At 39.8% G+C, this 14,466-nt stretch overlaps 1 protein-coding gene across 1 annotated transcript in view; it reads right to left on the bottom strand.

Annotated features, from left to right (window-relative positions):
* Positions 1-14,466, bottom strand: part of LOC114433767 (protein diaphanous homolog 3-like) — a 114,939-nt gene that overhangs the window by 28,991 nt on the left and 71,482 nt on the right. Inside the window, exons 26-27 of the mRNA XM_028402434.1 lie at positions 12,298-12,393; positions 11,714-11,776 (exon numbers count right to left, since the gene is read on the bottom strand). Of these exons, the coding sequence (XP_028258235.1) occupies positions 11,714-11,776; positions 12,298-12,393 (159 nt within the window). The remainder of the gene's footprint in view (positions 1-11,713; positions 11,777-12,297; positions 12,394-14,466) is intronic.

Here is a 14,466-nt window from a genome sequence, read left to right as displayed (position 1 = left end):
GTGCAACCATATGGTAAGCAATTCCATGACAACCATGTTGGCCCTGGGTTCTGGGAGGTGTTGAACATGTAAGCTTTGTACTGAGTGGTGGTGGAGGAGAAGAGAGAGGCATTGATTGATAAGCAAAGCTGCCTACCTCAGGCTCTACTTGGCTCTGACGGGGACAAAACAGCAGTCTGCCGCGCCTGCCACTGACATTTGTTATAAATCATTGGCAATTTCATCATTCAAGGAAAGAGGAGTAACAAAAAAAAGGAAATAGACACCTGTCTCTTAACATTGTTTAATCCATTTGTTTTTACTTTTAGCTCAGCATCCCTGTCCCTTCCATTTCCCTTTTCACTCACTGTGATTCTCTGCATAGCTGATTCTCTATCCAGAATCACTACAGAGACATAAGGTCTATATAGCTTTACTCAAAGGAATTGTGCTGTGACTCACCTTGAAGGGTCAGTTCACACAAATTACACAACGACATATTTTTCCTGTTACCTATAGGGGCTTCTAGCTACACAGACAGTTTCTGTTCTTTCTGTTTGGATTTAAAATATCCGTCTCTGAGATTCCTGCCACAGCACTGAATTTTGTGTCAAGTGGCCAAACTGACCCTTTGAAGACCTGTATATTTCTGGTACATGAAAAAGCATGTACAGTTATACAAAGTAGGAAGGGCAGCAGTGGCTCAGTGGTGAGCAGGGTTGTCCAATAACCGGAAGGTCGGCGGTTCGACCCCAGCTCCTCCCTCATTGTTGTGTGTCCTTGGGCAAGGCACTTTACCTGCATTGCCTCCAGTGCACTCACTGGTGTATGAATGCGTATGAATGAATCGGCGGTGGTCGGAGAGGCCGTAGGCGCACCTTGGCAGCCACGTCTCCGTCAGTCTCCCCCTGGGGAGCTGTGGCTACCACTGGTAGCTTACCACTGCCACTGTGTGAATGTGGTGTGAAAGAATAATGCATCTCAATGTAAGCGCTTTGAGTGCCTGCCCAACAGAGCAGAAAAGCGCAATATAAGACCAATGCATTATTATTATTATTATTATTATTATTATTAAGTATAGTAAAACATAAATATAATTGCATAAAGAGAAGAAATACTGAAAACACATAACCTCCCGGATTTACCTTTTCTATGCCATCCTCCATAACGGAATACAGACGATAACACACATTATACATCAACTGAATATTGCAGCCAAAAAGACCCCTCTGCTAAACAACCAGGACATCTTCCACCATATACATTTTTCTTGTCCTTACACTCAAAAGAGAATCATAAGCACACATGTATTGTGTGATTAGCAGAGGTGAAAACAACACTTTACGATGCTTGCAGCTGGACAGCTAAAAGCAAAAATGTGTAATGCTGCTCCCTGCTCACTTGACAAACTAGGAAAACAGCCAGAGAGTAAGCTGTTGAAAGGATTCAATAAAGAAAACAAACAGTCTGCAGGCAGGCACAACTCATCTCCATAGTTCTCTCTCTCCTCTCTCTCCAGCTTCATATCAGCACCACCTGAAATTTTATAACGCTACAGCAGAGGTGAGGTGGTCTCTACTCGTTGTTTGTTGATATTTATTTATCTGTTTAGATCTTCAAAGTGAATCATTTAAGTCTATTAAAGTGGATGTCAACTCCTTTACCCCCTTTCATCGAAGTACGGATTGTTCCTGGTCTTCGGAACTGGGACAAAAGAAAAGATAACGACTTACATCTGATAAAAAATGACATAAGTAAGATCCAAACCAGCCTTCTAGAGAGCCAATATAAACTGTCAATGTGTGAAGCTGAATTTGCACATGAAAAGCACAGTGGTTTAACGTTAAGTGTTTCATTTTTGATTCCACTACTCCGCCAGAAGAAGATCAGAGACTTTTCTCTTTCCCTGATCTATTTTGGTGCTCATCATTTTCCCCTCTCCAACACCTGAGACAGATAATTATCTATTAAAAAGGGGAAAAGTGCTACATTTTGTCATTTCTTTCCCAGTAAGATGTTTTTAAATATGCCATAGAAGAGTGACAAGTTAGAGGCCAGTGATTATAGTAATTAACTAGAAAATGACATCAAGTCATCAAGAACAGTGTTATGTCTTGCAAGCTATTATATATTGATTTAGGAAGAAACAGTCTCTTTTGAAGTTGAAGCCTTTTTTTTTTCAAACAATGTTCTCTGATTCAAACTTAAGCACATCCACTGTTCATTTATCCACTGTGTCTTCTTGTGGCTATTTTTCACAAGCACCCATGGACTATTCTTTGCATGTTTCATGAAACGATATGGGATCATCTTTTAGTTCTCTCTCACATACAGAGCCTTCGTATAATCATTCACCTCCTCGATAAATCATGTCCTCTCTGCTGTAGCCCAAACACCTTCCATTGTCAGAGCTCAGGCTCAAGTCGCTGCAGAGGCTGATGGATGATTTACAAGCAGTCGGCCTCTTCTCTCTAAAACCTTCCAAGGTGGATAAGCCTTGTTCATTAACCCTCTCACACTTCTAAGCTCATGCAGGCTGGCCAGTCTTACACTTTGTCTCTGTAGTAATACAAGAACAATGGGGACAGATTTTATCCGAGGGCCACCGTGTGAGCTAGTGGGGCAAATGAGACTCTCAACTACTATCTGCTAAAAGCTTTACATAGGAATCTAGAATAAGTCACAGTGCTGAAAAGCCACAGCATACTATTAGAGACTTCCTATAAGTACCTCTTGGTCTATCATTCTCCCTTCTTTAAACAAAACTAAAAGCTAGTGTAAAAGAAAATAATACAACACTAGACATAATTAAATGTTGGGAGATTCCATAAGCCCACTGAAATAATACCATGGCAAATGTGAACCATCATCATGAAAAGTGTTACTTTTTTTGCCAGGCAGTATATACAGAATGCTGTCTATTATGTGTTTTTATGTTTGTGACAGGATAATAAATATTGCAATCTTTGCCTTTTGTCTTAGTACAATTACTGTATGTGGAATGGATTTGATTGTTTAAAATAATCTTTAGTGTGTACAATTCTGTTAAAATGCAAACATTGCAAGTACCAGTACAGCAGTCTATTTTTTTAGTTCTCCAGGCTTCAGTACTTGGGTGAGAAAACACACTGCTTAGAGTGCACATAAGGCAATAAGGAAGACAATAAGAAACAAAAAGTATTCTAATAGGAAACACAACTGTAACAGTCTGTTTGGCCAAAAAGCCCACAGACAACACTTTAGTAGCTCCCTTCTGGGTGTAACAATGTCAGACATAGCATTACGAACAAAACTCAAAGTGAGAATAATGAGGTACACTAGAGTAAAACTAATATTGTCAAATATATCCCCACAATCTTGCTCTGTGTTTCTTTGCCAGAGACAGAAAATTTTAAAACCGGAGAAGCAAATAAGCAATTTTCTATTATTTTTGTAATGTAGTTGTGATGTTATATCAAAACAAATGTAATAAATAATTCTATTTGTCTAGAGATGTTCCTGCATGCTAAATAGGATCTGCGTGTATCTGTGTGGACAAACACAAAACTATGTGTGAAATACATTTAGACAGTCTCTTTCCTAGTTGACTTTGTAATTGCCATTCAAACTAGCTAGGCTAATTACCTCCCTGTTTAGAAACATAATTAGGTTTGTACACAAATCAAGACTAGCCACAGACACCACGGCTTGAAAACCAAAACAATCAAGTTTTCTGAGCATGGTTAATGTGTTTTTTAATCAATCCTAATCAAAACTTGCATTAAGATGAAAAAAAATCATCAATTATTCTATTGTTGTACTTTCCCAAAGATTATTTTCTAAATTCCCAAAGTATTCATTATATTCTGTCAATCAAATCTTCAATTATTATTGTTAAATTCCAACCTTTATTCCCACTGGGCTCTAATGTGATAATTACCAGTAATTAATATGGCCTGTTCATAAAATATTTTTTACTCTCTTGTATAATGTCCACTAATTTACTGGATGACAGTGAAGTCTTTGCTGGAAACAACAGGGACAACAAGTTTTTTTTTATCAAATTGCACAAAAATATGTGACATTATGCCCCTGTAGTTTTCTATATTGTCAAAATGAAATGTGACAATACCTTCAGTATAACAGAGGGCTCTAAACTCAACACTGGACAAAACTTCACTTCTAGAAATTGAAATCCTTCTTTTGTCAAAATTAATACAACTGTTTTTAACAAGTTCATTCATTGAAGAAAAGTCATCACCCTGACCACAAAGGCAGATTTTACAGCACAGTAACTTGATGTCTCAGAAACAGAAATAAAGGAAAATCCCAGTGTGAGTGAGCAATAGCAGTTTTTTAAAACAATCTTTTTGTCCGTGCCCTTTGCTAGCCAGCAGCCTTTTCCTTTCCTTTACTCCTCTGCCCTCTATCTGCTTTATTGTCATGCTAAACAGTGAGTTTTGACATTCAGAGAGGCCCTGCCAAAGGACAGGCCAGTGGATGCAGTAGAGAAGAGAAGGCCTTAATGGGTTCAACTGGAATGGAAAGCATCTGCTAGTCTCCACAGGCTGGAGGAGAGAGAAATGTCAAGTATGGTTATTATATAGAAGGCAGCAGCTCTAGGAATTTTCACCTGAATGAAAAACAGTTTCGGACAATGCACATGCACAATCTACAACTCCACACATTAATGCCCTTACTGAGGTAGTGGTTTAACCCACTGACTTCCAAATGTACTATAGAGGCTAGTGTACTGTACACTAATGCACAGCGTTATTGAGTTATAAAATCATGTTTCATTGCAGTTTTTAGGCGGTGTATCCATCCTTTTAACTATATTAGTATTTTCACTAAAGCGTCAAAGTTGATTTAAGGTAAAACTGTCACTGCCTGAATGGCAGGGAAAAATCATACACTTGTGAAGTGTTCATATATCAAGTCCCAGAGAGAGTATTTCTTCACAGGATCACTTGAGCTTGTTTGCTAATTTGTACCCCCGAGGATGCTAATCAAAGCTAGTGCCAGACTAATGAAGCTCTTTAGCCCAGAGGCCAGAGACACATACATGGCCCTGCGCCTCAAGGCTGAGTGTGTACAAGGGGATGTGTGAGTACGTATTCTAGTAATTTATGGGGTTGTATACAGTCAGATGTGTGAATGAGTGAGTGCATGGACTTAAAAGGGTGGCATAACGCGGATCAGCAAAACCCAAAATCTCACTCTCTAAAGGGAATGCGGCATCAAACGGATCTCTGTGCCTGAGGGCTGGCCTTCCTGCTCTGTCGGCATGGAAACTCCTGTCACTGCACTTAAGAGCTTCTGGATCAGTGAGAAGACACATAGCAGGTAGAGTGACAGCAGACATGCCTGGCAGAGAGAGCAACAGAGAGATGAGGCAGTTTAAAAGAATGTGATCATTTTTGTCAACACAGACAACAGTGATCCTGAGAGCCTTGGTATCTCTTCCTGTTTCTATATAGTGTATATATCTGAGAATACCTGGATATTGCTTTGTATTGAGGTTGGCTATTGCAGGAAGGTGAGTGGAATTTCGCCCCATCACTAACTTTAACTTTACCTCTGAGTCAAAACAGCATAGTTGCCTCAATCATACAACATGCCAACAGAGATGTGGCTCTTTCTGCCAAAGTCTATACTGTCACTGGCTGCAAATTTTAGCCTGAAGCATAAAAGAGAGTGCCAGCCAGCTGAAAAGATAAACAAATAAAGGAATGACACAACTGCTTGACAAAACTAAATCACAATTTATAAAAGCATTTCACCCACCTCACCAACGGTATTACTACAGAGGTAGAATTTAAGCACCTCTCTTAATAGAAATCAGATATAAAAGGAAGATAGCACTAATTTTCCTCCCATAACATCGTAAGTTCATATGATCATCTCCCTGTTGTTTTTCTCCATGATGGCCATGTGATATGGCTGCTGGCATTGGTAAATGTGGGAGGACCAGAAATGTGTGTGGCCGTGGTGATAATGCTGCCGTAAAATTTAATTAGCACAAAGCCATGGTGAAAATGACTTCATTTCTCACTGCATTATTAACTAGAGCAGTATGTAAGAGCCTAGTTTCAATCCATATAAATAACAGGTTCATGAGAGAAAAGGATGTGGAGAGGGAGGGACAAAGACAAAGAGAGATGAAGGAAAAAACAACATTGACACATTAGAGATGTGAGAAAGATAAAACAGTCCTTGGAGTCATTAAATATTCAGATGCGTATTTAGAATAAATTCTTTTTCTATCTGGTTCCTGCAACATAAGGTGTGCATCAAGGCCGTTAGAAAGCAAGACAGCATGTAAAAGGAAGGAGGATCTCAGTAGCCGTCTGAATAACAATCCTGCATTAGCAGGTTCACCTGCTGTTTGGGGCCTGAGCTGGTCTGAACGGGCTGATTAGGGTCCTTGGTTCGACATGCTGAACACCACTTTCTATTTCACGATTCGCAACCTTTATTACAGCCCACCTTCTTCATAATCCAGCTAAAAGTAGATATCTGAGGAGCCTGATCGGCTTAGGACTGAGCTAAAAATGTGGGATGTGCAGCAAAAAGACACGGAGTAGAGTGCAGAGGTGTTTGTTATTATCTGTTTTCTATTTAGGACTGAGTGGGAAGTGTGGGGCTTGGTGTCAGCATGTGAATGTATGTGTGTCCACTCTGCTCTCATCCTTTACTATGACCTTTCCAAACAAGTCAAGAAAACATATGGCAAAGTATTTCAATTTCTTATCCTCTTAAATTCTGGACAGGTCATAGATAACAGAGATTACAACTTGGTGGAAGTGCTTTAAGTATGGACAATTACCATAGGCTTACATAGTCAGTTTTACCATTACTTGGGTATAAATGTGCATCAAAATTCAAGACGTTTTTTTTAGAAAAATGGCTCTAAATATTGAGGAGGCAATAAGCTAGAACAGCAGTCCAAGTCGGAGCCATTAAAAGTCATTTTTTTACAAAAGTATGTCCTTGCCTTTAAGGCAACACTAGAAATAAACGGCATCATGTTCACATAAACTCACATGCTGCATGGAAACCCATAACGCAAAACCATAATCCTAATTAATGTCTGCATTTCACATGGGACACATGGCTGCGGAAATAAAAGCAATTCAATTTTCTGACAACAGATACAGTAGATGTACTCTACTGGCTTCAGGAGAAAAGACCTTGAGTTTGGAATCCACTGGCTTGTTTGCCAAACAAGCAAAATAAAAAAAGGAAAAGCGCCCAACAGATCCAGCTACATTGTCATGGGCACTATCCATGTGTGGCCGTGTGTAACAGCTGGGAATTCCAGCAAAAGAAATCACTGTTCACAGGTAAAGTTGAACAAAAGGTTAAAAAAAATCTTTTTTCTCATTGCTCGCTACAACACTCAATTATTCCACAAGTCTCACTGCACAGGCTAGACCTAATTACACCAGCCACTTTGTTAAGGTGCCCTCTTGCTCCATCTGTTCAAAGCATGGATGCACAGGCTCTAACATGCACATGCACAGACACCAAGTGAAGCACTTTAGACAGACAGACAAAGGCAGGTCAAGGAACATTTTCCCATCTGGATATACCTTTGTCTACAAGAACAGTTTAACACCCAAACCCCAAATCAAATGTGGCAATAAGAGGGACAGCAGGACCCTAAGTGGCCAGATGAATGTAGACATGAACACAGCGAGCAGTACACCTGTCCAATCCTTACACAAAGATACTGCCCTGACCCAATCAGGACCTTTAGCCTTCTGCATGCACATTAAATCCTGAGTTTTAATCAGACCATTTTTATGCATATATGCATAGGTATGCATGTGTGGCGAAAGAGCAGGAACAGAATCTCCTTTGCAATAATCTGTCACTTTGATGAAAGTTCACGGGCCGTATGTGATGTGTGGATGATATATTATGACCAAATGTAGATAAATCAGCAACTTCTTCAGTTACACTTTTAAAACAATGTGTTGCATCAATTGAAATAGATTTAGTGAGGAGGGTGTCTGTGGTTCTCCTTTTGTCTTGAGCTCACTGAAATGATTTAATAACCCCCTTCTTTTTCTGCTTATGTCACGTCTAGTGAAAAGCAGAAAGGCAGGGGAGAAGATAAATTGAAGACAAAACAAAGTCAAAAAGTAAAGAGTAGACTGAGGAACTTTGGAAGAATGGATAGCTTTCTTCTGTAATTGACACCGATATGAAGAGTCAGAAATGTGAAAGAGGAATGGAAGAGCACATACGCAATCTGCAGGATAGAGTTAGCCTGCGGTGAAATCCACATATCACAGTATAAAAGAGGACCAATCAAAAAGGCAAGCATCTAACAGAAGATTCCACTAGAGTATCCCAGCCTCAGGAAGCTACAGTGACTGAATCTCACTGCTAGTTTTTCATAAATGTCTTACATGGGAGCACAAAGAACACAGTGTTGGGAGGAAACAACCTTCCTTTTTTTATCCTACTTTTCTGACTTTCATTTCAACTTCACACTCTCCCCAGTTTCTTCCTAATGATTTCCTACAGTACAACCTCTAAAAGACACCGTGGGTTGAGTCTCAAATTAAGCCTATTAGTCATCTTTTTCTACCATTTGCACCTATACCCAAGCCATTTAGAGTCTGCACTGAATAGATGCCTGCATGAAGCAAGTATCCAACATTATATACAGAAACATAAATTCAGCAAAAAGGGTCATACAGTTGACTCGCCAAATACCTAGCATGTGGGATCTCAAATAACTACAGGCTTGCTTTTAGGGTGAGGACATTAATGCTTTCAACTGCACGTAAGGAAAAATAACTCCTGTTTCCATTTGGTAAAGGGGCTCACTGTCTTTGTGAAGTGACCTTTACATCAATTTCAAGCTCTAGTTCAGGACTATATCACACATGATAATTGTTAGGTCAGGTGTCACTAAAGACATCTGAAGTAATTGCTCCTAAAGACAGAGACATTTACTCCTTCATGGAACCCATTTCTCCCCACACGCTCCATAATAGATCAATTTAAGACAAGGACATTTAGCATGCACATACACTCCTAATGCACATCTGGCTAGCTAACAGGCTCTTCCTGTCTGCCCCATGCAAAAAAAAAAAAAAAATTAAGATTTCCCTCAACGTGTTAATGCACACTTAAAAGCAACTTGAAAGTCAGCCAGGTTGGGAAAAGAGCTTACAAAGAAGAAGAAATGACTAGACAGTGCCTGGAGAGATGTTTTCAGAAGGACACAGTTAAAAAGCGATGGCTGCTATATAGATTCAATAAGTATCTTACACCTGTGTGGCTAACCACCATCGATCTATCATTCTGTGGAGCCCAATCCAATTTAAAGTGTTGAGGAGCCCCAGAGCTCCACAGCCTTATCCTAACCCAGGCCACAGCCACCATAAAGCCTGCTTACCTTCATCTCCTAAAGTCTGCATGTGTCTGTGTACTTTTATGTGTGTGTATATGTGTGCTGAGGGAGAGTGCAGACCAAGCTAAATACCTTAGCTGCTGGCTCATGTTAAAGTGTATTGAGCCAATTTAGGGGTAGGGGGTGGGGGCAAGAGACGAGAGACAGAGGAAGCTGAGAAAAATGAAGGGATCGCTCAAATCAAAGAGCACAGAATGGAAGGGGGGGAAAGAAAAATGTGAGGGAACAATGTGCATCCCTTTGTGTACAACCAACAGTGGAGTTGACTGTGAGGCATCTTCTAATCCTATTTTCTATTGCGTGGCAATCACACTCATCATGGCTACAAAGCACTATAATTAAACTACCCCACAGGCTCATCACACTCTGATGGGAAGTCCTCTGATATTGGCCATCTGATTTGTTTGGCACAGACAACAGACTGGTGCACTTGAGACTCCCTTGGTGTAAAAAAACGGCATCATGCATGTTCACATTGACCATTCAAATTTATCCCCTTCACCACTAATTACAGTATCTTCTGGCACAGATGTTTCTGTTTTAATTCTTTTTGCTGCTCCACTGGAGTGTAGCAACACCCCTGAGATCAATTATTAAAGGGTATTTAAAACAGTGGGAAAAGGAGGTGGTAGGTTGGTGTGAAAGTGAAAGCAGCTGTTTAAGTGTTCGGGCTTCCGACTAAACTTCATCACCTCCCAACTAAACAGAGAGTATCCTGTGGGCTTCACTCACTCCTGTGTCTAAACCCAAGGCAATTAAGGCCTGGATCGCTGTAGGAGTAAAAGGAGAAAAGGGAAATAGCAAAAAAGGAGCGAGGCATGAGCAGTAGAGATACTCCATACCAATAACAGGCAATTATGGATGGGGAGGGCCATTGCCTAGCCATGAGAGTATAGAAGAAGACAGCAGGGATATGGGATGGTAGGGAAATGAGGAGGAGTGTTATTTAGGAGGCAGATGGCAGAGAAGGGGAAATTAAGATGAATGGGCACTGAGAGGGCTGAGCTGGTGCTAGGGATGGGCAGAGAAAAGTAATTAGCTGTGTTTGCTCTGGGAGGCTGGCAGTGAGTATGATGCCTACAGTGACAGGCTCAAGCCTTGAGCTTTATTAGTCAACAAGGCCATATCTGATAGCCAGCAGGGGGCAGTTGGGTCAGGGAACTTCCAGTACATTCTTACCTGTATAACACCCCATGGGGTCACAACATGGAGACAGAGCAGCAGCACCTTAGTAGAGTATGCCCTGTATTTTTTCCCACTGTAATCCCTTGTTAATACAACCTATCTATGGCTTGTTCTTTTATAGTTTCTGACTCACACAGACTTTCTATTACACACAAACAGCATCTGAGTCCAGTTTTTTCACCCACATTATTCCTTAGTTTCACCCTTACCAACTGGCTCTATCTTTCTTCCTCAGACCATTTCTCTCCATTTCTTATGTTACAGCCACATCTATCTGTCTCTTTCCTCCCACCTCATATATATCCCTCCCCCTCGTCCCTTTCCAATCTAATTTCAGATAAGCCATAGCAGAACAACAGAGCAAGGCCCTTTATCATTGCCATCAATGATGTGGGTGGATTGAGCGTGAATAATTTTATTCATGTGTGCCTGCACCCAGCCCACTGGGATTCCAATTACAAGTAATAAGAGGTAATAGGGTTACAGCATAATTTTTTAAGTGCCTTGGTAATGATTGTAGAAAACCTTTGACAAAAGAAAGCTGTTGTTTATTTTAACAGCAGCTAAACACACAATGTCTTATTATATAGGGCAATTTAATTTGGCATAATTAGCACCCTGTCCAGTATACCCCTCAAAAAAATCATATAGTTAACACATTTATGTTTAAATATTAATAAAGACAGAGAGACAGAAAAATCATGTTACAAAACAAATAACATTTATAGACTCTGATTGCTTTCAAAAGCACAGGGCTGGACTCAAAATGCTGCAGTTACTGGACAATTTAGCAACCTTATCAAACTGTGCCACCAGAGCAGCCCACACACTTTCAGAGAATCTCAACACTGCTTCTCTCAGACTCGACACCCAGCACTGCCTCAAACTGTTTTCCAAATGGTCTTTCACACTTTCACAAGCAACACACAAGGTCAGTAAAAGACAAAGGAACAACTGAAAAGGTCACTGGACACACAAAAATGGCAGGGCACAGGAAGTGTCAAGGGGAATTTGCATTACACCACATGCAAGAGCTTCTTCAGACTGATTTCAAGCAGGAGATAAAGACAGACAGAGCTGAGAGTGCTTGAGGCTTAAGCTTTGTTTTGTTTTGTTTTTTTAAATCTTTTATTTTACCATGGTTAACAGGCCTGAGAACCTGGCGGAAGGAGCTGGGGCTGATCGTCTGATGCTGGTTATCTGTAAGGAGGGCAATTGACAAATAACACCAATAGATAAAATACTAAAAAAAAATGATGAGGAGGCATTTACGAGATGAAGAACAGCTGTGAAGTAAAGATCATTAATAAGAAATATTCGGCTGTCAAGCGTGCCTAATGTTTAAGGGTATACCGTTTAAAACAAATCTCCGCTTCACAACATGTGTTCTTTCAAATTGTCAGTTCCTGAATTTGGTTTTAAGACTAAAATCCAAACATCAAACAGTTGTAGTAAGGTTGTCAGACTAAGGATTCTCTGGCATTGTGCTGGAAACAAGCATGTGTACAAACAACAAAACAGTGTATTTTGTCATGTAAGTGAAAGGAATAAGAGTGTTTGGAACCATAGCGCACAAACAGCTTAGGATGAGAATTTATTATGATCTTTGAACATTTCATTTCATGAGAGTAGATGACTGTCCACAGCTTTGCCAAAACGATATCAGTGTTGGGCTTTGTCGGTGTGTCGGTGTATGTATAAATGTGGGTTAAGAGACTCACCTCTGGGTCTTGGTGCTCTCTTCCTACGGTCTCTGAATGCAGCTCCTGACTGTAGGGCTTCCAGCAGACTATCCATCACACCTGTCTCATCATTCTCTAAAAAAACACAAAGAAAAAGGGGAAGTTAGAAGAAGCAATTGTATTACCTATAATTGTATTTTATGCAATTTCCCCATTGTGGGACTAATAAAGGTTTCTTGATTTTGCCACACTGATTTCAACAATTGAATCACTCACACATTTGGCTGTACTGTATACTGTTTACTATGTTCTTACAGGACAGATACAGGCCTATTCCATGCTGACCTGTAAGCACATTCTTGTAAGCAAACCAGTATGTTATCATGCAACATTAATATGCAACCTTGGGCAATTTAGAATTGTGCTGCAGTATTGTCAAAAATCATGAAGGCTATTATTTAGTATTGGAGTATGTCATATTCAAGGACATGCATTAAACTATTTTACTACTATCTACGTACTGCTGTGCTTATTACTCTTGACTCTAAATATCAAATCTCTGTTTTGTAGAAGCAAAAGACCTGCCATAAGGAGACATATTGAAAAAAGGGAAACTCTTTGCAAATAGGATATTTTATTCATGTTTTGTGTAGGGAAAACTGAAAACCTGACCTTAACGCCTGAGGTGAAATCACAGACCTGACTAGTGATAAAAAGACTCCAGTGGCTGGGAAGAAAAACAACCAGCAGGTATACTATATGGGAATGGCCAAGGTCAACATGCTAGGCTTTTATAGTGTGGTGTGTTTTCAACATTGCTTCAGTGCACCTTTACAATGTTAAGTCTCTGTCAGCTACCCTGCAAGCTGTTTGCCGTGGAATGTAAACACTTGATGCTATTAGATGCAATTCACATGTAGTCTGTCTTTGATGCATTTTATTAGTTGTGTGCAAAAACCTGTATGGTGTGATGCACGGAAATCAATTCACGTTTACTTTTGAAGAGTTCAACCTCTAAGTAATCTGCAAGAGCACTCACACTACATGTGAGTGAAGATTGTCATGTAATTCAACAGTGTAACTTGTACACTTGCATACTTAATACAACAACAAAAAGAAGGGGGGGGGGCTGTTACAAAACCTGGTGCAACATTGCAGTGGTTTCAAGGCTTGGCCAGGCTATATCAGCTTTGGTGTGACTGCTGAGTCCCACCACTGATTTAGTAAAGGGTAGGAGGACATTGCTCTGATTAAGTTTGTGTGTGTTTTTCTCACTTCTTCATTTTGTCCGAGAATTCCCACTGGAATGATTAAAATAAAAAATAAAAAATCCAAAACAAGGTCTTAGTGATAATACCAGAAAAAAGGTCTTCATATTCTATAATAACACATGCAACTGAAATTAAAGCACAAAATGGTATGGTAGATAACTTGTGTAATATTTGGTGAGGCAAAATTACAGACCATAACATGGGGGAAAAGTAAATTGTTAGCAGTGGTGCTAACAATATATTCCCAGAAGGTTGCCCTTGGCTAAGGTAGACAGAGCAAGTGTAGAGCATCCCAAATACAATTATTTTTACACTCAAATGCACTGACTTTTAAGTTTATTAACTAATCCAATCTAATCCAACAACTCTGCAATCAATCTTTTTAGTGGAGCTTACAGCTTTTTATTGCAGTGTCAGGGAGGTGTTTGCACTCTCTATGCATGGAAATGTTGGGGGAAGACATCAGACAGAAAAATATAACCTCCATCAATCAATCATGATAGTAGATGACATTTAGACAAAGGGCTTTTTTATTCTTCATGTAGTTACTTTTACTTTCTATAATATACTGTATGTCTGTAGTATGACCTATTAAATGCCCTCTGCATTGAGGAACGAAAGATAACATTAATTTAATAATATGTTGTCCACATAGCTAGCGTCTTAGACTGCACTGTTGAGTAAAGGGTATATCTTCGGCGGACATTTTTAAACTATCTAGTGTAGCCTAGGAAAGGAGAAATTGCAGATATGATTTGAGGGTCAAAATTGGTGAGCTGGTCTGCAAGCCCCTTTATGGTGACCTATACCAAGATGCAGCTATTTTACATGATCTAATATCAAATGTTTCCACAGTGTATAGTAATTGATTTAGTCTGCTCCTCCAAGGCTGGCCAGCATTAGAGATTAAGTATAAAACTAAAATCGGTTTGGGACT

This window comes from Parambassis ranga, chromosome 3, assembly GCF_900634625.1.
Source record: "Parambassis ranga chromosome 3, fParRan2.1, whole genome shotgun sequence".
Taxonomy (NCBI): domain Eukaryota; kingdom Metazoa; phylum Chordata; class Actinopteri; family Ambassidae; genus Parambassis; species Parambassis ranga.
Note: the sequence above shows the minus strand (reverse complement) of the source record. Positions and strands in the feature narration are given on the sequence as shown.